The sequence below is a fragment of the Panthera onca genome, chromosome A1 (assembly GCF_046562875.1).
Source record: "Panthera onca isolate mPanOnc1 chromosome A1, mPanOnc1 haplotype 2, whole genome shotgun sequence".
Classification (NCBI taxonomy): Eukaryota; Metazoa; Chordata; class Mammalia; order Carnivora; family Felidae; genus Panthera; species Panthera onca.
Window position 1 is genome coordinate 83527721 of NC_138339.1, and position 24180 is coordinate 83551900.

General features: G+C 38.3%; 2 protein-coding genes across 8 annotated transcripts in view; both read left to right on the forward strand.

The window, feature by feature from the left end:
* Nucleotides 1-24180, forward strand: part of ARB2A (ARB2 cotranscriptional regulator A) — a 423507-nt gene that overhangs the window by 286532 nt on the left and 112795 nt on the right. The window lies entirely within an intron of this gene.
* POU5F2 (POU domain class 5, transcription factor 2) lies at nucleotides 784-12338 on the forward strand. The gene has a single exon (XM_060637742.3). It carries the CDS (start codon nucleotides 10940-10942, stop codon nucleotides 11951-11953), a length of 1014 nt encoding a protein of 337 aa, XP_060493725.1. The 5' UTR covers nucleotides 784-10939; the 3' UTR covers nucleotides 11954-12338.

Genomic DNA, 24180 nt, shown 5'->3' on the forward strand with positions numbered 1-24180 from the left:
AAATTACCCGGAACACAGAACTCTTCAGAAAAACTGTATTGCTTTCTAAAAGTGATCAGAAATATCTAAAATATAAATTCATTAGTACCAAGATGAAAATTCAAAGTGAACATTAGGTACCATAGGCAGGCCAGATATTTTCAGTGTATAAAATGCCAAGATGTTTCTAAGTTAGTTATCAGTACTTTAAAAGAAGTCATAGTATTTTTTTAAGTTTTTGTTTCATCATATTTTTAAAAAGATAGCCCTTTTTTAGAGGAAAATAGTTCTATTTAATGATAAATTTTGAGAGATAATTTGATGAGTGAGTTCAGTTTTTAGGCACTAGAATTGATTTAACAGATACATGATGTCTAAATATTCCTTGAGAATTGGTATGGAATTTCTGTCCATATTGTTTATTAATATCCCTTCACTCATACGGATCTCACCCCCAAGTATTCAATATGTTATGCCAATAAATAAAGAAATTTTATGCCAGCTAGTGTATAGATATTTTGAATAATCTCATGACACAATCCTTGACAGAATTCAGTTGTATTACATAATTTCTTAATTTCTAAAATACTTAGAAGTTACTTGTTGAAAATTTGGGCAAAGAAACATAAACATCATTTTAAGCTTTGTATAGCAAAGATGTCTATCAATGAGACTCTTGTAAGAGACCTTAAATTAAAAATTGCTAATAATCGACTAAATTCAGTATTGGCTTAGAGATTCTTCTAGTTTTAGCAAATACTTGAGGTATGTTTAGAAAGCAAATACAAATTATTTCAGATTTTTACTTTTATTTCCTTTTAATAAATTGCCTTCAAAAAATTTTAGTGTTTCTTCCCATTTTAATTTATGTGGCAAAGTAGCCATACCTTTCCTGCTTAGTTTCCACAAGGAAAATGATTAAGCTTTGAAAAAGAGATGGTTGACTTAAGGCCACAAATACAAGTGATTAAATATAACCAATATTTGGGGCACCTGGGTGGCTCAGTCAGGTAAGCATCTGACTTCAGCTCAGGGCATGATCTCACGGTTCATGAGTTCGAGCCCCATGTTGGGCTGTGCGCTGACAACTCAGAACCCGGAGCCTGCTTTGGATTCTGTGTCTCCCTCTCTCTCTGCCCCTCCTCTGTGCTCTGTCTCCCTCTGTCTCTCAAAAATAAATAAACTTTAAAAAAAAATTTAAAAAATAAACATAACCAATATTTGAGAAACATTAGTGAGAAATGGTGGGAAAGCTACTTGTGGAATTAGATGATATGCAGTTTGAATTTTATAGTGAAAGTACAGTCTTCTATAACCTTTGTAGTTCCAATTTTTGCAGCACCAATATGGAAGAACAGTCTCTCAGAGTTACTTCGTTTTGCTTTTCTTCAGAAATAACATCAAGCATATAAAATCAACGTATGTGGCAAAGCCCAAATTTCAGAAAACCCAAATTTAGTTATTTTTACCAGTTAATAATTTCTAATTAATTAGTTTCCCCTAAGATTAGAGCCTAACTTCCTATCTTTCCACAAACTTGAGTTATTCTTGGTTGTTTTGAGGCAAGAAACTAACTGTAAATATGTGTTCCTTAATTCCATAAAGATTTATTGAGCACTTAATATGTACTAGGCACTAGTCTAGTCTCTAACAGTGTAAAGATTGCTAGATGTACCTCTTGCCCCTCAAGGAGTTTGTGGTCTCCTAGCAAAAAGTCTTCTGTTTATTGCAAAGATTCTTTTTGTTCCTGAATAGAGAGTGTTATTGAAATATATGGAGTGGGGAGGAAAGTTAAGGACATATGGTAAACTCCTTCAGGACCCAAGAGTAATTCTTAGTTCCCTGACATCCTCCTTTATTGACTGGTACCCCACTGCCACGTAAGAGTTAGCGCATCTTCTGAAACTGTCCACCTTCCTTCAATGCTATTGTGAGACCCTGACTTTTTACTTCAGATACCTGTTTCAAATGAATATATTACTTGTCATTTCAAACTCTTTAATGGTAGTAAATCACCACTTATGAGTAAAAGCTTTGGATTTGTCATGACTGTGGGTAGTTTGTATTCTCCCAAATATGTAGGAGAATTAATTGTATAATATGATCAGATGAAGATTTATAATCACACTGCCTATAAAATAGGGATAACACTAGTACCATCTCATCGGGTTATGGTCAGAATTAAGTGAAACCATCCATATAGGACTGTTAAAATTCCTGGCATATAGTTGAGGCTCAGTAAATGTAGTCATTCTTCACTTTGCATGGTCCCAAATACCCAAATTTCAGTTACCATACTTTAGTTAAATAACGCCAAATTCCCCCCCCCCACACACACACACAAAAAAAAACAAGGTTCACATTTCAGTTACCCCAATGTATTAACTGTGAATAATTGCATTCAGTACAAATCTCTATGTAAATAACAGAAGCACATCGTGATCAGCAGCCAGTCACATCACTTCTTTCTAATTTTTCACTGGCCACTGCATATCTGTTATTCAGTTTATGCACAGATAGCACTATCTTCCACTTTATAAAAATAGATGGCCAAAAGAGACCTGGCCAACAAAGATGAAAGTGCAGCAAAGAAATGGAATGCAGGAAGTAAAACTGTAAAGTGTTTGTGACGAAAAAGATGAAGATGTCCCGGAGAGAGTGACGCTAGCAAAAAACACTCCACGTGAAATGAATGCTCAGAGGTATTTCATGACATTGGAAGTGCGAAGGATAAAATGCTGGAAGCTGATCCAAACTTAAGAGTATGAAAATTAGCCAAGGCGTAGAAAAGATTTGCTTGAACTCTATCATAAGTTCTATGAGGAGAAGGCAAGCACTGTTCAAACAACTTTGGTAAGTTTTTTACCAAGAAATAGAACATTTTCATTCTCAGTGTTTCTAATGTTTTAAATTCTTTTTAACATTTATTTATTTTTGAGAGAGCGAGACAGAGCACAAGTAGAGGAGGGGACACAGAATCCAAAGCAGGCTCCATCCTCTGCACTGTCAGCACAGAGCCTGATGCGGAGGCCCTAACTCACGTACCGCAAGATCATGACCTAAGCTGAGGTCAGACACTTAACTGACCGAGCCACCCAGGTGCCTCTGTTTCTAATGTTTTAAATTACAGTGTACTAAATACAGTTGTTTTTACCATTTTTTTTTAATTCCCCTACTCGCTTTTTGCTGGCCACAGGTGGATTTTTATGTTTTGACAAAAAAAAAAAAAAAAAAAAAAATTTAAGGTCATGGAACAGCCATAGTTTTTCCCATTGATTGTCATGATAACTGTGCATGGTTTCAACTTACATGGTCATTTTTTATAGTCATTTTATACTGTGCAGAGCAAGGACTTCCTATAGTTATTATTATTAGAAATTGGTTTATCTAGCAAGTCAAGTTCTACAGTTTTAGAGAAATTGTTCAGTTTTTCTCAATATTGAGAATTAAAAAATTTGTCATTTCTCTCCTGCTTATATCTTTGTATTTTCTAGACTAAGTCCTGATTCCAGTCATGTCTTTTCACAGCGTTAACTCTTAGAGCCTCCCCATGCATCTTCTATTGAAATACAGTATTTATCCTCAGTTTGCCTGTTCTTTAGTATTCAACCTCATTTCTTCATTGTCCTTAATCTACTAAAATTCCACACTGACGCTTTTCCCTTTCATTCTTCTTGCTAATGTCCTGTTCTTCCACACTCCCTGAAAGACACTTGGTTCTTTAATAAATTGTTTTTCTTTCAGAATGACACCTGCCCTAGAACATATCCCTGTGAGAAACTTCTTTAAATTCATTGGTTTCTTCCTTATGTTTCATCTACATTCCTGTCAATCATAGAAGACAAATGTCTTTCTTGAATTTAAATTATTACAAGAAATTCTGTGTAAGCAAAATGTAAAATTCTAGCTGGAAGTTAACCAAGTTAACACTTGGAAATGATGCCATGATTGGCAACAAAATAAAAATTAAAAATAAATGCTGTGCATTTTCACTATATACCTTTTTATACTTCTGGAGCCATGTGAATGTAGAGTTGGACATTCCAAAAAACCGTTAAATTTTCATTAAATACATAATGATAATTGAAATCTTGCTTTCAGTTCTCCATTCACACATAGCTGCTTTGACATAATTGCTTCCTAGAGTTCTGAGGCTTTCAGAAGGTGAAACCTTCATCTGCCTGATGTTATGTGCACATACCTAGAATGGAGAACAGGCTACTGAGAGCTGCAGTGAACTCTAGAGAAATAAATGTGGGTTTGGGCATGAGTGTTCTGCTCAGAAGACACGTTGATAGCCTAGTTGGTTCTCTTTAAGACCTTTGGAATCATAGTGAGGTGACTTTGAGGAGGATTCAGGTAATAACTTGACTTACTACCTCACTGTCTGAAACCAGGGACTTTGTCGGGTTTAAAATGCTAAAAGGAGTTTTTAATTTATATATTTAGATAGAGTTACTGTGTTGGAACTTAAAATTTTAAGTCTGGTACTACCTCTTTTCCGTGGTCGTTATTGCATTTCATGTTACTGAATATAAGTGTTCATTTTTCCAGAAAAGATATAAGTGTCTCTGTTAGGTCTGCTTTAGTTCATAGTTTCCTAAGGAGATTCCAGGGAAATTCAGAGACTCCAAATATTGTGATGGTAATGGCACCAAGATCAATTAATTTGGAATTTCTTTAACAAAAAAAAAAAAAAAAAAAAAAATACAGTGCCTAAAAGAATTATCTCCTATAAGCAGAAATTCTCCTCTACTTCTCATTTACTTCTCTGAGGCCATGTCACCTCCTGAATTACTGGTTTCATTGGTCATAAGTTGTCATTTCTGTTACGTGTATTTTACTACTCAATATAATGGAATATTTTTCATTAAACAAGTTGTGTATCTCTTGCTCTACAGTGTAAGGAGAGTACAAATTTGAATGCAGAAGAACAGTGACTAGACTAATCAATGCAAGAACATCCTTAAAGCTTTTCTTGTGTAACAAGGGCAAACTCAGCTAAAAAGTTTGTTTAAATCCCACTTGACATAACAAGAACCTTTACACTTTATCTATCTGTGACTATCTGTGAATATACCTGACTCATCACCAGAGTGCCTTTCAACTCAGCCCTGCTCAGCTCAGTTGCTCTTCCTGCCTTATATAGATAGACATTTAAAATTCTTTGAGGCTTCTGGTGAAGGCTGTAGAGTTTTTATATTTAATATTATTTTATAGCACAGGAAGTTCATAGTTCATGAACACTGCAGCTCTACAAAATATAATGGAAGGATTTTTCCCCATATATGCAAAACCACTTTGTAGCCTCTGGCTATGTGGTTGTTTTACATCTGTGTCATGAACTTTTACTTCTAAGCAGCAATTATATCACAGCAGAGTCATTTTTTTTTTAATAACAAAAAGAAGTAACAACGAAAAAAAAAGCCCTTCATAATCTGAATCTGAAAGTAAGATAATGAAGAGATTCTATGTCGGTAGTCCTACTACATTCTAGTTTTTCTCTACATATTTTATGAGTAAAGCGTTTGGCAATACTGTTATTCATCAGTAGCTGTCCTTTCGCCCTGTTCTTGTCTTCTACTCTCTCCTGTGCCGAACAGTGCTATTAATCTATTTTACGCATTTATTTCTTTTTTAACATTTTTATTTTTTAACGTTTATTTATTTTTGAGAGACAGAGAGAGAGTACAAGCAGGGGAGGGGCAGAGAGAGAGAGAGAGAGAGAGAGAGAGAGAGAATCCAAAGCAAACTCCAGGCTCTGAGCTGTCAGCACAGAGCCTAATGCGGGGCTCCCACAAACGGTGAAATCATGGCCTGAGCCAGACGCAAAACTGACTAAGCCACTCAGGTGCCTCACAACTTCAGTATTATTCTGTGCACTTTACCTGCAGGTACACTTATGTCTTAATTGCTTAATTTGTCTTTGATGCCTCACTTTGTCTTAATGCACTTTTTTACTTAAAAATCCACACAAAGGTTTAACGGTTTAATCATTTCCACGTATTTTGAGGTAGTTTTCAATGAACTAAATTGTTGTAATGTGTGGTGTTGACTCTCACTGGAAGTTGCGAGGCATCTTTCCTTACTATCCTCAGTTGCCACAGTTTTCCTGGATGCCTGACTTTACTTCCTAGACCCAGAGAGAAACAAACCTCCAAGTGCCTGGATCTTGTCTCCTACCTTTGCCTTTTGTCCTGCTCCTTGACTAATGTGGTTCTTGGGGACCTACACCTGCCCTTCAGGTGAACAGTACCTTTACACCCTGATGCATGGTCAGTGCTAGGTTATTAGGAAACCTGCCGAGTGGAGGAAACTCTGAAAATAGCACCATCCAATCTGCCTTACCCTCTCTGCCTGACTTGTTCATCATTCTTAGTTCTCCCAGTCTACTCTGTTGATTTAATTACATTCAAAATGTTTGTTTTGGTTTGGTTTTGTTCCTCTGCTAGAGAAATGACGTTTCTCATATATTCTTGAACAAAGCCCTCTCCTCTGTCTGGAGCATGAGCAGCTTTGGGAGAGGTGTTATTTGGAGAGATGAGGAAACGAAGATCACCTTCCTAGCCAATAAGATAACTGATCAACAGGATAGTGTGAGTGAAAGCCGGATCTCCTTCACATCCAGGTGTCTTTATGCACATACCATACTGAGAACACTGTGGATAGCTCATGCATTAGCACATGCTTTGGCCCATAAGTACAAAAAGAATGGTGTCTATAATGTCCATAGGAGATATCATATCTCCTAGGTGGGGAGGTAAGACATGAAACTCCAGCTAACTTTTAAGGCTGCCGATTTATCTAAGTGGAAATGCAGTAAGTTCGGGGCCAAGGGAGACCACTGTGGTCCCCAGTGTATGGGCAAAACTTCCCAAAGGGATGAAACTTGAAGCAAGCCCTATAAGAATGTTTATTATTAACTTTGCCTCCACAATTTCCTGCTTCTTACCATTAGTGGATCTTGGCAGCCAGTTTGGCTGTCTTAGAATAGAGAATACTTGCGGAGAGCCTAATAATACAAATCCTGGTGCTTTGTGCATTTCTGCTTAAAAACCAACTTCTCTTAACTCCCAAGATCCTAATAATAGAAAATGGTTAACTTCTCTTTGAGCAAATGTAGCTGTCCTGTTCTCCTGACAGTTTTTCTTCTTCCCCATTTAGATTATAAATACACAGGAGCCTGGGACCATGTGTTTCTTATCCTTACTTTGTAATTCCCTATGGATAAGACTGGCCCGCTTTGTACATTGTAATCTAATCACTCACTAAGAGGTCTCTGTATTTGTTGAAGGTGATGGATTAGCCTTTCAAGCGCCCCAGCCCAAGCATTGCTGGTTGTCTTGGGCATACCCATCACCTGCCTTCTTCTGATCTCTGTTTTCTCTTCCAACCAAATATGCTCCTGTTTGTTGTTTTTTTCCCCCTGATCACTCCATTTCCTAGCATATTAAATATACTTTTCTGGAGATGTCAAGACTTCCCTTAAGAATATGGGCTTTTATTTGTGGCAGCCCACATGCATTAACGGGAGATAGGCATGTTGGCTGATGAAATCTGCCCAAGTACAGAGAAAGCCTTAATTGAAAGCACCCAAGTTAATTTTAAAACCCATCAAGTTAATATAGCTTTACTTTTTCATTTAGGAAATGTTTTTAGCTACTATGTTTTCACTCATTTAATATAATCTTTCCTCAAATTTACTTGAATTCACTTTTTTTTCCAATTCACTAAAAATATTTTTCTCCAGCTATTGTTTTTAGACAACTAATGAACCTTTTCTCTGTGGTTCTCTCCTGCAAATGGGCTGGTTTCAATATGTGGGTTTTAATTTATATAATTGCTCTCTCTTATTCCTCTTTGTGATCCACTTTCCATTCTGTTTAGCAGACACTGGTTGCTTTGTAATTTTGAAAAAGGAATAGCATGCGTGTATACCTGGAAAGATAACAGCAAAATTATTCTTAAGTGAAATGTTGTATCTTGTAAACTATTTTTGGTACACTGTCATCTTGAAACCTAACTTAAAGCAAATATGGATGTCTTCTCATCATTAATGCTACACCGATTCATTTCTTTAACATTAAAGAGGTATTGGTTAGCTTCCTCCTCTGTGCCAGATACACTTTCAAGTGGTGAGGATCTAGCATTGAACTAGACAGACAAGGACCTTGCTCTTTACCAGCATACATTCTAGCCGAGGCTACAGTTGAGATGCAGACAACAATCACATACAAAGATGGCAGTTGACTTCCCAACTCTTTTCCCCTTTACCATTGCTTCAAGGTCACATCTATGACCTTGTTACCTGTAGTGTTGTGTTAAATTTAGTCTCACGGTACTACTACCCCCAATCTCGTGTTTAAGGGCCTTGTTCTAGTACAAGAGAGAAAGAATAGAGATGCTCCTGAGAGGGTCAAGTTTCTTGTTGTTACTCTGGAACTAAATGTGCTTTACTCTCAGAATTGTAAAGGTGAGAATTCATTCACTCATTCAGCAAACACTTATTAAACAGTGTATCAGTCAGGGTTCTATTATGTTCCAGGCTTTTATAACACCTACATGCCCTTAAGTACCTCACACTCTAGATGGAGGGTGAGAGACATAAAATAAAAATTACTGATAAATGTTATAATAAAAACATACATATATCAAATAAGGGGAGCACTACAAAAGCAGGAACTAACTCTACACGGGAGTAGGTTTCACCATCAGGTCACTTCTAAACTGCATCTTAAATTTTTTTTAATGTTTTATTTTTTGAGAGACAAAGAGAGACACAGCATGGGCAGGGGAGGGGCAGAGAGAGAAGGAGACACAGAATCCAAAGCAGGCTCCAGGCTCTGAGCTGTCAGCATGGAGCCTGATGCAGGGCTCAAACCCACAAGCACGAGATCATGACTTGAGCCGAAGTTGGACGCTCAACCAACTGAGCCACCCAGGCACCCCACTTCTAAACTACATCTTAAAGGTGGCTGGAAATAGAGCATGCTTCATTTATTCAGGGAATGTTTACTGAGCACCTTCTATGAACCAGGCACAGTTGTAGGCACCATAGACACTGCAGTGAACTGGACAAAGTCCCTGTTCTCTTTGCAGCAGAGAAACCTACAATAAGCATATGACAAATAATTATATATTAGGTAGTGATGCCTATTAATACCACAAAACAAAGCTTTAATAAGGGGAACAGAGAGTGATAACGGTTACTATTTTAGATAGGCTAGTCAGAGAAGGCCTCTAATGAGATGACATTTGAGCAGAATCCTGAATGAATGAGACCAAAAAGCAAAGGGAAGCCATTTCAGACAGAAGGGCCAGCATGAATAAAGGTATAATAGTCGTGAAAAGTGTAACATCTTTAGTGCAAAGTGAGATATTCTCACTGAGCAAGATGAAATGCAAGCAGGGAGAGTGTGGTAGATGAGGCTGGGAAAGAAGGAAGAGAGGGAGGGAGGAAGAAATGGGAAAGGTCAAGAACAGTTTCTGGGTCTAAGCTTGGGTGACTGAGTGGGTGATAAAGCCATTAACCAACTCAGGGACCCCTGGAGGAGAGGCAGTTTTAGGAATGCAAATAATGAATTTGATTTGGGGCAGTGGGAAATACAGAATTGGATATTAGGAGTCAGGGCTAAAATACAAATTTGGCTCTTACCAGCATGTCATGGAAATTTAAAAAGAAGGAGCAAGAAGAGTAGTCAGCCTTGTCAGATACTGCAGAAAATTTTAATAGGATGAGAATTTTTAAAAGGCCATCAGATTTGACATTTGGAAGGTTGGCAATAACTTCAAGAAGGCCAATTTCAGTAGATGTCGATAGGGCAAAGCCACATCATGGTTCAGTTAGAAAGTGAAAGGGTAAGAGGCTGGGATTGTCCAGCCAAGGTGACTGTCTTCTCCCTTCCCAGAGCTCTTCCTTGGAAGCTTTGAACCTGAGGTCAGATCTTCTCCCACTCCTTCCTTAACTTTCTTCACATAAAGCCTAGTACTGGATGTTTGAGATGGGGACATGATGGAGGGACAAATATTCTCAGATCCTTGGGTCTCTGATGGGAAAGGGGCCAGGGATAGGGGAGCCTGATGTTGGTGAAGCAGGTATTAAAGGGAGCATCTTCAGTGGGAACAGCAGGTCGGGCCTGTTCTGAGACCTGTCTCCAGAGGGGGAGAAAGATGAAACATATAAGTCTCTGTTGTATGTGGAAACTGGACCAGGAAGCTGAGGTAGGCTGCAGAGCAAAGGCTCTGGGGGGCTGGTGGGGGGAAACATGAAAAATTAGTCAAGAAACTCAGCCCCGGTGAGAGAGTACAATGACAAAGCGTGAGGGCTGGGAGTGGAAGCTGACAGTTAACTGATAGACACTAGAAGAAATTTAGGGAGGAATGCTTAGGTTTCTTAGAGCACAGGAACTAAAGATGTGCAGGGGAGGCTATTGGCAGTGCTTGTGACCACAATGATAGCAGTGAGGGGATGGTTAATGAATTTAGGAATGGTCCCAGAAATACCTGGTATATAGATGTTCAACAAATATTTGTGAAGCCAAAAGGGGTCGTTCCTCCACAGATAATGTGGAGGAAAAGGATTCGATACTGGAGTTCTGAAGAGCTGTTAGAAAATGCCTAGGTTCCCTTCAGGGAGAGGATGGAGGCAGTGACTGAGATCCCAGACCTCTTAAAAGTACAAAGCCAGAGAGAGAGAGACCTATACCACGGAGGGAGTTAGAAGCATAGACCAGAAGCATAGACCAGACTCGTTTAATCCTGCAGACCCAAGGGATTACCGGTAGGTCTACTAGATTTCCTCACCCCTGCGCAAATACACCCCTGGCCTCAGTTTCTCTCACCTGCACCTCCATCTCTGCCCACTAGGGGGCGGTGCTCGAGGGCAAGGCTGGCGGCTGTTCCGAAGCCTCGAGGACCATCAGTTCCTACCAGACTCCCTGCTCCGGTGCCGTCTTACCCCATGGCGGGACCCAGGCCCTCATACGTCTCCCCACTGCCAGGCAGTGGTAGGGGCGGGCCCAGAGGACCGGTGCCGGTGCGGGTTGACACTCCGGTCTGGTTGACCGCCCAGGCGGCTCCGAGCATGCTGATGGTCCAGCCGGGAATCCAGCAGGGGGTCAGCCCAGGCCCTGAGGTGTGGGAGATGCCCCTGGGTCCCCTGCCATACAAATTCCGGGGCGGGATGGCACCCTGCACGCCCGGGGTCGGAGCTGGCAAGGTGGGAGCCTGGTTCCCAAGCCCCTCAGAGGGCACCTTCCCCAGGCCCTACATCGTCCTGCAGTGCATCCCAAGGTTGGCACTGCCAGAGGACGTCTCAGCCATAGAGAAAGAGATGGAGCAGCTGGCCAAGGAGCTGAGGCGAAAGAGAATGGCCCTGGGGTACTCACAGGCCGACGTGGCGTTCGCCGTGGGGGCTCTCTTTGGAAAGGTTCTTAGCCAGACAACCGTCTGCCGCTTTGAGGCCCAGCAGCTCAGCATCGCCAACATGTGGAAGTTGGGACTGCTGATGAAAATGTGGCTGGAGGAAGTGGACACCAAGAATTTTATGGGTGTATGCAAAATAGAGATGATCCTGCAGCAGGCTCGGAAGCGAAGACAGGAAAGCAGGGAGCGACGCATCGTAAACTATCTGGAGAAACTCTTCTTGCAGTGCCCGAAGCCCACACCCCAGCAAATCAGCCGCATCGCCGGGCAGCTCCGGCTACAGAAGGAACTGGTCCGAGTTTGGTTCTATAATCGGAACAAGATGGGTGGTCAGCCAACCATTGATTTCTCCCCACAGGAGGATGTGGGGGCAGGGGGGTGGCCTCCTTTCCCAGGGGGGCCAGTATGCTTTCCTCTGGCATCAGGGCCCCATTTTGGTTCCCCCTGCTATGAAGAGCCGTATTTTATACACTTCACCCCTTACCCTGCGGAGGGGACCCACCTCTCTGCCCCAGCCACCCCTCTTGGCTACTCCAGGCTTTCAAACTGAGGGGCCCGCCCTTCTGGGCAGAGCTGAACTGGGGAAATGGGTGATGCCTGAGGTTCATTTCAGGGCTGTTAACATTAAGAGCTCCATTAACTGTCTAAAGAGGTTAATACTTAAGGGATGGTTTGGGAGTTTAGGAAATTCAGGGGAGGGAAGTTGAAGTTTATTATTCCAGTGTTTTTACCTAGCATTGACTTTAAGGTACATTACGTATATGGTTTAGGATATTTTGTTTCTCTCTCTCTCTGTTATTAATTGAAAATTACTTGTGTCTGTTATTCCTTGTGATTATCAGTAAACATAGGATTTTTTTCCTTATAAACACACCATTGGGTGAAAAATTCAAACACAGAAGATTATTGCAGTATACCTTTTTTTTTTTTTTTTTTTAATCAAAACCAAGCAGAACTTTATGTAAAAATAAACATAGAGTCCAAGATAATAGTAACCTCTGGGGGAAGGTTTGAGGGGTACAGAAAGAGTACACAAAACCTACCCAAGGGACCATGCTGAAATACAAGTGTTTTCTTGTGCTCCTCCCTTTCTTGAAAGATGCTTTTTTTTTTTCCTGCTAATTCACCTTTTCATTTAGAGTGCTCAGTTTCAGGTGGAGGTTTCAATCCAGATCTCCACCTTATGGAATCCCACTGGTTTATCCACAGTCCTGCCCAGGTCATTGTGTTTGGAACCCCTTTCTTACTGAGGTTGGCAAGGTGGACAACACTTGCTCAGCCTCAGCTCCAGCTTACTTCTCTGGTTCTCAGCTCCATTTGGTTTATTACCTGGCTGTTTTCCTTACTTTCCTTTGAACTCAGATATGCATCTTAGAGAATATCTGTGATGGTTGAGTCAACATTCCCTGGTTTTTGTGATGGTATATCTTACACCACTTTTCCAATCTCTCCTACGAAATTGGTCTTTTCTGGTTTTCTCCTTCTACATTGGTAAATTTTGATCATCATATACTAAACAGATATACCTGCATGTGATATTGATTGCTTTCTGATTCCATCACTAAATATTATATATGAGTTTGTCTTCTTAATTACTAATCTGTCAGTTTTTTCTTTCTCCTTTTTTTCCCCTTAATCAGCTCTTACAAAATATTTATCTATAGGTATTTTCAAAGAACAAGTATTTGTAAAAATGTTTATCTTATTTACTGCTGTTCTTATTTTATTTTATAATTAATTAACTTTTAGCTTTTATTTCTATTAATTGCTTTTTTCTAGTTTTCTCTGATTTCTCCCGATGTATATTTTTCTCTTGTCAGTGTTTGAAGATAAAACACTGATGATACATAGAGGTTTGTGAAGATAGAGACAAACTTTAGATTCAACAGATGAGGGGCGCCTGGGTGGCGCAGTCGGTTAAGCGTCCGACTTCAGCCAGGTCACGATCTCGCGGTCCGTGAGTTCGAGCCCCGCGTCAGGCTCTGGGCTGATGGCTCGGAGCCTGGAGCCTGTTTCCGATTCTGTGTCTCCCTCTCTCTCTGCCCCTCCCCCGTTCATGCTCTGTGTCTCTCTGTCCCAAAAATAAAATAAAAAACATTGAAGAAAAAAAAAAAAAAAAAAAAGATTCAACAGATGACTCATCACTTATTCTTGGACTCTCCCAGTAAAAGTCACAGAGCACCAGTCTCATTTCTTCCTTTTCCCAGACAGCCCTTCTGGACAACCTTGAAAGGGAGATGTTTCTGCAGAGGGCCAGGTAGTATTTAATGCTGGGATGAACAACTGTGGTTGTGTCAACATTCAGCTCCTAAAAGATATGAGGAGGCTCTCTCTCACCCAGGCTGCTTCTTGAATTCTGTAGCCCCTGCATATTTGGAGAATTGGTAATGGGCTTTTGATCTCGGGAACAGCTCCAAGGACCTGCCTCAGCACCTGCACAGCTGCGTCTTGCACACAACTGCTGCACCTCTGGTTAGGCAAGCACCACGTTGTGTCATTGATCAGCCTTCACATAACTTAAAATGCGATTTTTCCATCACTGGTCCTCTTGACTTGACTATGTAAAGAGAAAAGGCTGGACCTTAGGGAAACTTTGATCTTTAAAGGATTTCAGGTTTTTCAAAGATTTAAGATTATGGGTAGAAACCTTGATAATAAAACCCCCCAAAACTGAGAATTGAATTGCCCTTAGAATTGGGAGAAAACCAACAATGTGGTGTCAGTGCTGAACAGTATCAAATATACAGAGATCAAAGTAACATAAAATCAAGTCAGATATACCATGTCGCTAGCAAAGGTGTCAGTGATACTAGAGTGAAAACATTTTCAGTGGAATGGTCGGCAGAGGCAAAAGTCAAACAGTAGTCCAGAGTCTCCGTATTTACCAAATTTCCCCTAATGTCAATTAAAAACACGAATTCCAGCCACTCAATAAGATCTTCACCATCATTCCGAAATATTTCTTTTATCAAATGTTTCCTTTATCTCATGTTTTCTTTAGACAAGGCAAGTATTCTTAACCTGAAGACGTCGAACCCCTTTACAGTACAGGCAGAATAGTGTGTTTGTACATGTGTGCATCTTTAAAGATGGTGATGATAGCTTTTATCACATTCTCAAAGGAGATGTAGCTCTTTGTAGATCTACGGTTTCAGAATTTTAGAAATACATTCCCTTTGGCCACCTTACTCTCAAGAGTTTTCCCTTGACCCAATACCAGTCTAACAGGTAATTCCTGGTTTTCTTTGAATCTGTATATTCTGGATATCCCTAGCTCAGCGTAGAATAGAGGACCTGAACCACTTCTTACATAAGTCTTTCAAATTCAGCCAAATACTCTATTAATTATTGCCTTTATTGTTCTTATACTTTCAGCAGTCTTTGACACTTTAATGAGTTTCCTATCATAAAGAACAATTTCTCTTGTTCCTAGAATCTTTCCTATCTATTGTCTAAGAAAACTTGAAGTGTTAAGATATGCTCCCTTATTCCAAAACATTATTCTTGAAATATCATCTAAATGTTTTCTATAATTTCATATTTTTCAAGTATACATACTATACATCTTTGCCTGTTATACTAAAACTACATCAGGAGATTTATTTTTCATTGTAGCCACTTCTGTTTATAGCTTTCTTCTAGAAATCGTCTTGCTTACTAAACAGTATTCGTTTCCTTGGCAGAATCTATTTTTTTTTAGGGTACAAAATTGTATTATCTATGTAAAACAATGTTTTGAAAGTGAAAACTACAATGCCCTCCAATAAAATCCTAGTGGAATATGAGAGTATTTCTTGACAAGGTGGTTGTAAATGGAAAGAATAAAACTTAGGAAAATAAAATTTTGAAGAAGAGAGTCAGGGTGTCCTTGTCCTACCAAATATTATGAAACTACAATAAACAGTATGGTGGTGGTTACAGACAAAACTAACAAACAATTATTTGACTATTCCATTTTGTGGGAGTGTGAATTGAGGCAACCTTCATGAAAGGCTATTGGGTAATTCATATGGGAAGTTTTAAAATGTGATTTTTCTTTGGACAATCATTTCAACTTTAATGAATTTTTATAAGAAAAAATTGTATGTGCATGCAAAAATTTAATGATGAGGGTGGTCATTAAAGCATTTTTTTAGCACCAAAAAGTTAGAAACACCCTAAATGTTCAACAAAGGCTAAGTAAATCAAAAGGACCACCATATATGTTAAAAATTGTATTATAGAGTTACAGTTTTCACAAAATTCAGAATAGATTGTTGAGTGAGGCAAAACAGTTTATTAAGCTTTATGATACTTTTTATTTTTTAAGGAAAAGGTGTGTTACATATAGAAATATATACATTAACTATCAGTGATTTTATAAAATTGTTCTGCTATATGTATTATACATAAAAATATTTAAGAAACATTTCTAAAGGAAGGTGCTAGGAAATCTAGGGTTCCTAAAAGTATTCATTCTTTCCAGTCTTTTTTTATCTATAAAATGGTAATTTTTAATTATAAGGCAATTTTATTTCAAAATATTAAATTTGGCCTTTTCATTTTTAGTCAGATCTGTAGTTTCTTTAAAAAGAAAGGCAGTTCTCTAAACGGAGGAGTATTGGGATATATCAGAGACACATTGCTAAAAATTAGTTTTTTCCTTTAAATCAGATGCCCATTAATGTTAAAGAGCTGTAGTATAGCTTAGTGAGTGAAGACACCTGCCATATGTCTGTTTTCCTGCACAACATGGTAATTTACAATTACAATCAGTGTGTTTATATACCTCAGTGGTGTTAACCCATATTTAGAATATAATATAAGCCCAAATCATCTTCATGTTTCTGAATGTTTACTTTTCAATTTTAAAAACCATTTCAAAGTATCAAAATCCTGTTTTTATCACAGTAGAATCCTCCTTGCTTGTCGTATTTGAAGAAACCAAATGAATATAAATAAGATCCATAGACTTCTAGGTTTGAAGGCAGGGTCAGTTCCAGTGATTACAGCCCCAGCCAGGTGAAAGCTGAACTGTCATGAAATGAATCTACCCCTATACCCAGTAAAATCCTTAACGCAAAGCATTAGCATAATCACAGTTACACCAGTGAATAGAAACGTTACCAGACCATCTTGAAGAGACTGTGTTGTTTACCGGGGCTATCTTCAGAAAACAGTGCAGCACATCAGTGTGTTGGGCTGCTGCCCTGCCACCTCACTTTTAGCTCGGAACCCTGCTGTGAATTCTGCTACAGACAAAATTAGCTACTTTGGCATTGAACTTGGGCTTTTTAGACTTTCATCCCCCAGTTTCCAACAAAATGATGAAGTACCAACCAACTTCACTTATTACTGTTGACTCTGCTACTGACTGCCTGCCAAAGACTAGGGTTGGAAAAGGAAGAATTGAGGCCTTCCTGAGAATTCACTACATTTTGGATTCAATATTCGTTTCTAAAACTGTACAACCTGTTATATCTCTTCTTTTTCTCCAAAAGAGTAACTGCATTGTTTAATAATTAGTCTTCTTCTTTCCCCCAGGATGTATGGTGTAGAACTCCTTTTAGTTGTTGGTGCAATGGCCAGGGCAGTGTATAAGATGCTTTAAGTTGATTTATTATCTTAAAATGGATGATTATGTTCCTAGAACAGCTGTAAAACTTTGACTATTATTGACTGAGTAGTGGGCAAATCTTAATATATACCTTTTTGTTAAAGGAGAGTTTGGTTCAGTATACCATGTCTTAGTTTGCCAGGGCTGCCGTAACAAGTACTCCAGCTTGGGGAGCTTAAAGAACAGAAATTTATTTTTTCACGGTTTGGAGTCTAGAAGGCTGTGATCAAGATGTGAGCAAGGTTGGTTCCTTCTGAGGGCTATGAGAGAAGGATCTGTATCAGGCTTGTAGAGGCCCGCCTTCACCCTGTGTCTTCACATTATCTTCCTTGTGTAGCTACCTGTGTCCCAATTTCCTCCTCTTATAAAGACTCCAATCATTGGATTATGCACTTGGATTATGCATTGGATTAAGACCTCATTTTAACTTAATTATCTCGGTAAATATCTCCAAATAAAGTCTAGGGTACTGGGAGTTAGGACTTCAATGTATGAATGTTTGTGGGGAAACAATTCAGCTCATAGCACCAGCCCAATTAAAATTTCAACTAGATTTAATTATTTGCTTCTGTATTCATTCAGCAAATATTAATTGAATGCCCTATATAACAAGTAGTGTCCTAGGTGCTAAGATGCAATGGTGACCAAAAATAGGCCCATCGTAACCCTCAAGGAGCTTAAAGTATGGTTAGGCTTGGACGTTAAGCAAATAAACATGTGATTGCAACTTGTAATAAATACCATGGGGTTATCAGATATTGGGGGAAGGTCTTCATTTAGATTTTATTTATAGTCTTTTTATAATATGTATTGTCTCTGATAACACCAGTGTTAACAAATATTCTAAACCAGAGGGACCTACCTGCAGTGGGAGTGTAGACCTATAACCAAGCCATAGTTAGGGACACAGGCATTCCCAGATTAAAATCCCAGCTCAGTAACCTACAGTCTCTAAGTGAGTTATTTCTTTCAGCTCCTTTTTCTCATGTGTAAAATATGTCTAGCAATCCACAGGGTGAGAGATTTGATAAAAGCATAAAATAGGGTAATATAGAAAGAACCCCCTAGGACTTCCCTTTAATACAGTAGGCACTCAATAATTTTTCCCTCCATTGTGTTTCCACTCTACTTGTCTGTGCTTTATTTATAGCTCATAAGTCATTCCTTTGCATCCCTAGGAACTTTCACATAGTGGGTGCTCAACAATTAATAGCCAAAAGTGAATAAATGAGAAAACAGAAAAAGTAGAAACAGTAGTCTCAGTTGCCAGAAACCTTACTATCTGATATTAGGAAACAACTTTCAAAATTGTAGTAACTGGAAAATAGTCATAAAGTCCATTTCCTCAGTTCTCAAATGACAACTAGGTAAAGGAACAGATGATAGTTTTGACTTGAAGGGTATAGATGAAGGCTTTTTGAAAACCCATACAGTGTTAAGTCACTGAAAGGAATGGTCTCTGAACTCGTTTCTAGCCTGTAATAATTGTATGAATCTCCACAAATAAGAACAAAACAATGCACCACAGACTGAATATGGGAGCTAGGGGACAGACTCTAGGAATGGACCGAATAGGGTGACACTGATCTTCCTACTATGATTCCCATTTAACCTCTCTATTCTGATATACTGTGGCTCTTCCAAATGTAGCCCAATCCTGCCTTTATACATACTATAAAATGTTCACACCCTCTAGCTTTTTGGTTCAAAACCTACTGTATTCATTTGCTAGGGCTGCCATAACAAAGCACCACAAACTGGGTGGCTTAAAGAACAGAAATGTATTGTCTCACAGTTCTAAAGATCCAAAGTCCAAGATGAAGGTGGGGGCAGGATTGGTTCTTTCTGAGGGCTGTGAGGGAAAATCTGTTTCAGACCTCTCTCCTCAGCTTGTATGTGGCCATCTTCTGTTTCTTGTCTCTTCATAACATCTTCCCTCTGTGCATGTCTCTGTGTCCAATTTTCCTGTTTTTATAAGGACACCAGTCAGATGGGATTAGGGCCCACCCTAATAATGTCATTTAATTTAATCACCTCTGTAAAGGCCCTGTCTTCAAATAAGGTCACATTCCGAGATACTGGGGTTAAGACTTAAAAATACACATTTCAACAGGACACAATTCAACCCATAACACCCACCACTCCTGATATAGAGAAAATGTAAGTGTGAGATGTGGGGGAGGTATAGGAAGGCAAAGAGACTTGTTTATTTTTTTCTACAAAAGAGTTAAATAAGAGGTGGTGTGATAGAAAGGAAAGAACATTACCCATAGAGTCAAACTGCTTCGGATCTGCATCCTGTCTCCAGGCCATTCACATAGACGGATCACCACTCTAAGGGAACATTTCAGAAAAATAACATTTCTTCCATCCCAACCAATAACTTTATGGGCTAAAGAATTACAGTAGCTATTTACTTGTATCTATTTTGGGAACAGAACAATTGAAATCTCCTCAGTGAGTTTGAGCAATATTATCTTAGGAAGAAAATTTTGGATATTTTCTGTTCCAGTGCTGGTTGGGTTGCAAGAAAGGAAAAGAAAGAAAGAGAGACAGAGAGGGAGAGAAAGAGAAAAGAAAAGAAAAGAAAAGAAAAGAAAAGAAAAGAGAAGAAAAAAGAAAGGAAACAAGAAGGGAGGAAGGGAAGAAAGAGAGAAGGGAGAGAGGAGGGAGGGAGGGAGGGAGGGAGGAGGAAGGAAGGAAGAGAAAATTTTGGATATTTTGATAAAGATGATTCTCACTCTCTCCAGAAAAATTGATATGTGAACCTATTGAGAAAGCCCTGTCACTTTCCACTAAGCATTGCCAGCCACTAATTTCATCAAGCTAATGTAACAGGACAGTCAAGTGACTTGCCTTTAATTTGTTATGATTGTGTTATATTGATGAAAAGCAGAGCTAAAACAGCTGATAGCAAGTGTTTAGACACTGATTGTTTTAAGACTACTGCTAAATCTAAGTAGACACCGAGTAAGTTTTCTCAGTACAGGAAGTGTAAATCATTCTTTCTGTAATAGTAACTCATTAAGTACATGCAAATACTGTAGATTATTACCTCATTTCACACATATTTTTATTGCTCCTGTCTGTCTGTAAATATGTATTACCTTTGAGATTTAAACTAAAGAGAAGTGGGAAAAGACTTACCATACAGGAATTTATTGTGTTCTTTTCTCTCCTGAAGAAGCAATCACACCAACACCATAGGTAGAAAAGAACATTTTGCTGTTTCTGTGTCACATCATTAAAGTAGTTAATCTAAAGCCATAAATTTTTGTCTTCTGGGCCAAGAAATTTTAAGCAAAATACTAACAGAAATGTTATGGTTTTAAATGAGAAGTGAAAGAATCTTTATCCTTTTTATTTGAGTCTCCAGAAATGGCACCCTCCATAAAAAATTATATCATTTTTATTTTTAAACTGAGTTTCTTGCATTAGTCAGTAAACAATTTATTTGGTGAACATTCTCTGTGCACATATATACACCATGTGAACATTTAGGAAACAGAAGGTACTTGAATTTGTGAGATTTAAATATTTTCTCACAGTTGATCCAGTGATACTGCAGTTGAAATAAAACCACATATAAATGAAATACCACTTTCTACTAAAAAGCTAGTATAGATTTTCTATCATTGTTTTAATGAGGACAATAATGATTCCATGTATTCTGTGGAATATCTCATAAATCTTTAGCGTGTTTATCTCCATGTACATTCTAAGATTCACCCATAAAACTCCACCTGCCCCAATCACAAATACGCATGTATAATTACATGATCTGACTACATGTATTTTTATATTCTTGCAAATATTATTAAATTTATAGAGCGATGATTTCATTTCTCACTGTTCTGAAAACATGTGCACATATATACTGATATTCATATAAATACAGTATATGAAATACGAGCTACATAGATCAAAAGTAATGCACCATAACAAGGCAAGCGAAAGGCGAACACTGAGGATGGCAGCTGTTCACCATCTTCCAGACATCCTTGCTGTAGCCCACAGATCAACTCCTGCTCTTCCTCCAGGTTCCACATTCTTACATTCCCATAAGCCATTGCATTATACTTCTGTACTTCCTCAGTGACTGAGTATCTACTAAGCACCTATTAGGGGCTAAGCACTGAAGACTCAGAATTAGACAAGGAACATATAGGCTAGATTGAGTAAAGAAGTGAGAAAATCAAAAATCACCTCAACAGGTGGCCCATATTAGAGGAATGGGCAAATGAGCAGCACAGAGAAAGGAGCACATAACTCACTGAGGGATATCCAGGAACGTTATTAAGAGCCAGGACAACCTGAACTAAGACTTCACGGGTAACTAGGAGTTGTTAAGTGGAGAGTATGAGAACCAGGAGAAAAGACCAAAAGTCAGGAATGAAAGGAAAAGTGAAAAGAGTTTTTTTTGACAAAAAATCTAGGCTATGATTAGTTACTGCAATTCAGAGTTAAATGTAGTGGTTAAAATCCTGGCAGCCATAGCAAAAAAGTTACATAGGTCTCAGTACTTATGTACCTTAGTCTCAGTTGAAGCTAATTACATGAATCTTCCAGAATGTATTAGGAAAAATATTTTATTTTTATTTTTATTATTATTCCAGTATAGTTACCATACAGAATTATATTAGTTTCAGGTGTACAATATAGTGATTCACCGATTCTATGTATTACTCAGTGCTCATCAAGATGAGTATTCTCTTAATCCCCTTCACCTTATTTCATCCATCTCCCCACCGCCCTTCCCCTCTGGTAATCCATCAGTTCTGTATTTTTGTATCCTTTGGGTAAGTACCTAATAGTGCAATTGCTGGATCATAGGGTAGTTCTATTTTTAACTTTTTGAACAACCTCCATACTGTTTGCCAGAGTAGCTACACCAGTTTGCATTCCCACCAACAGTGTGAGAGGGTTCCCCTTTCTCCACATCTTCACCAACGTCTGCTGTTAACCAAGTTGTTCATTTTAGCCATTCTGACAAGTGTGAGATGGTATCTCACTGTAGTTTTGATTTGTATTTCCCTGATGATGAGTGATGTTAAACATCTTTTCATGTGTCTGTTAGCCATCTGGATATCTTCTTTGGAGAAATGTCTGTTCATGTTTTCTGCCCATTTCTTCACTGGATTATTTGTTTTTTGGGTGTTGAGTTTGAGAAGTTCTTTATAGATTTGGGATACTAACTCTTCATCAGATGTGTCATTTGCAAATATCTTCTACCATTCCATTGGCTGCCTTTTAGTTATGTTGATTGTTTCCTTTGCTGTGCAGAAGCCTTTTATCTTGATGAGATCCCAATAGTTCATGTTTGCTGTTGTTTCCCTTGCCTCTGAGACATGTCTAGTAAGAAGTTGCTGTGGCTGAGATCAAAGAGGTTGCTGCCTGTATTGTCCTCTAGGATTTGACAGTTTCATGTCTCACATTTAGGTCTTTCATCCATTTTGAATTTATTTTTGTGTATGGTGTAAGACATTGGCCTTGTTTCATTCTTCTGCATGCTGCTGTCCAGTTTTCCCAGTACCATTTGTTCAAGAGACTTTTTTCCCAATGGATATTCTTTCCTGGTATTTTGACAGGGATTGCATTAAATGCATAGATTGCTTTGGGTAGTGTAAACATTTTAACAATATTTGTTTTCGAATCCATGAGCATGGAATGTTTTTCCATTTTTTGTATCATCTTTAATTTCTTCCATAAGTGTTCTATAATTTTTAAAGTACAGATCTTTTATATCTTTGGTTAAGTGTACTCCTAAGTATCTTATAGTTTTGGGTGCAGTTGTAAATGGAATTGATTCTTTGATTTCTCTTTCTGTTGGTTCATTATTGATGTATAGAAATGCAACAGATTTCTGTATGTTGATTTTATATCCTGCGACTTTACTGAATTCGTGTATCAGTTCTAGCAATTTTTTGGTGGAGTCTTTTGGGTTTTCTACATAGAGTATCCTGTCTGCAAATAATTTATCTGCAAATAATGAAAGTTTGATTTCTTCCTTGCCAGTTTGTATGCCTTTTATTTCTTTTTGTTGCCTGATTGCTGAGGCTAGAACTTCCAATAGTATGTTAAATAACAATGGTGAGACTGGGCATCCCTGTCATGTTCCTGACCGTAGAGAAAAAGCTCTCTGTCTTTCCCCCTTAAGCATAATATTAGCTGTGGGTCTTTCATGTATGGCCTCTATGATGTTGAGGTATGTTCCATCTATCCTACTGCTGTACTTTCTCAAATGTTTTTTCTGCATCTATTGAAAGATCATATGATTCTTAGCCTTTCTTTTATTAATGTGGTGTATCACTTTGACTGACGTGCAACTATTGAACCACTCTTGCAGTCCAGTAATAAGTCCTACTTGATTGTTGAATGATTCTTTTAATGTACTATTAGATTCCATTTGCCAGTATTTTATTGAGAATTTTTGCATCCATGTTCATCAACGATATGGGCCTATAATTCTCTTTTTTAATGTGGTCTTTGTCTTTTTGGAATCAAAATAATTCTGGTCCTGTAGAATGAGTTTGGAAGTTTTCCTTCAATTTCTGTTTTTTGAAACAGCTTGAGAAAAATAGGTATTATCTCTTCTTTAAATGTTTGATAGAATTCCCCTTGGAAGCCATCGGGCCCTGGACTTTTGTTTTTTGGGAGATTTTTGATTACTGATTCAATTTCTTTGCTGGTTATGGGTCTGTTCAAATTTTCTATTTCTTCCTGTTTCAGCACAGGAAGTTGATAGTTTATATGTTTCCAGGAGTTTATTCATGTCTTCCATATTGCCCAATTTGTTGGTGTATAATTTTCATAATATTCTCTTACAATTGTATTTCTGTGTTGTTGATCTCTCCTCTGTCATTTGAGATTTTATTGATTTGGGGTCCTTTTTGGTAAGTCTTGCTAGGGGGTTATCAATTTTATTAATTCCTTCAAAGAATCAGCTCCTAATTTCATTGATCTGTTCTACTGTTTTGTTTGTTTGTTTCTATATTATTTATTTCTGCTCCAATATTTATTATTCCCCTTCTTCTGTCTATTGGCCTTAGGCTTTATTTGTTGTTCTTTTTCTAGTTCCTTTATGTGTAAGGTTAGGTTGTGTATTAGAGATTTTTCTTGCTTCTTGAAGTAGACCTGTATTACTATATACTTCCCTCTTATGACCAGTATTGCTGCATCCC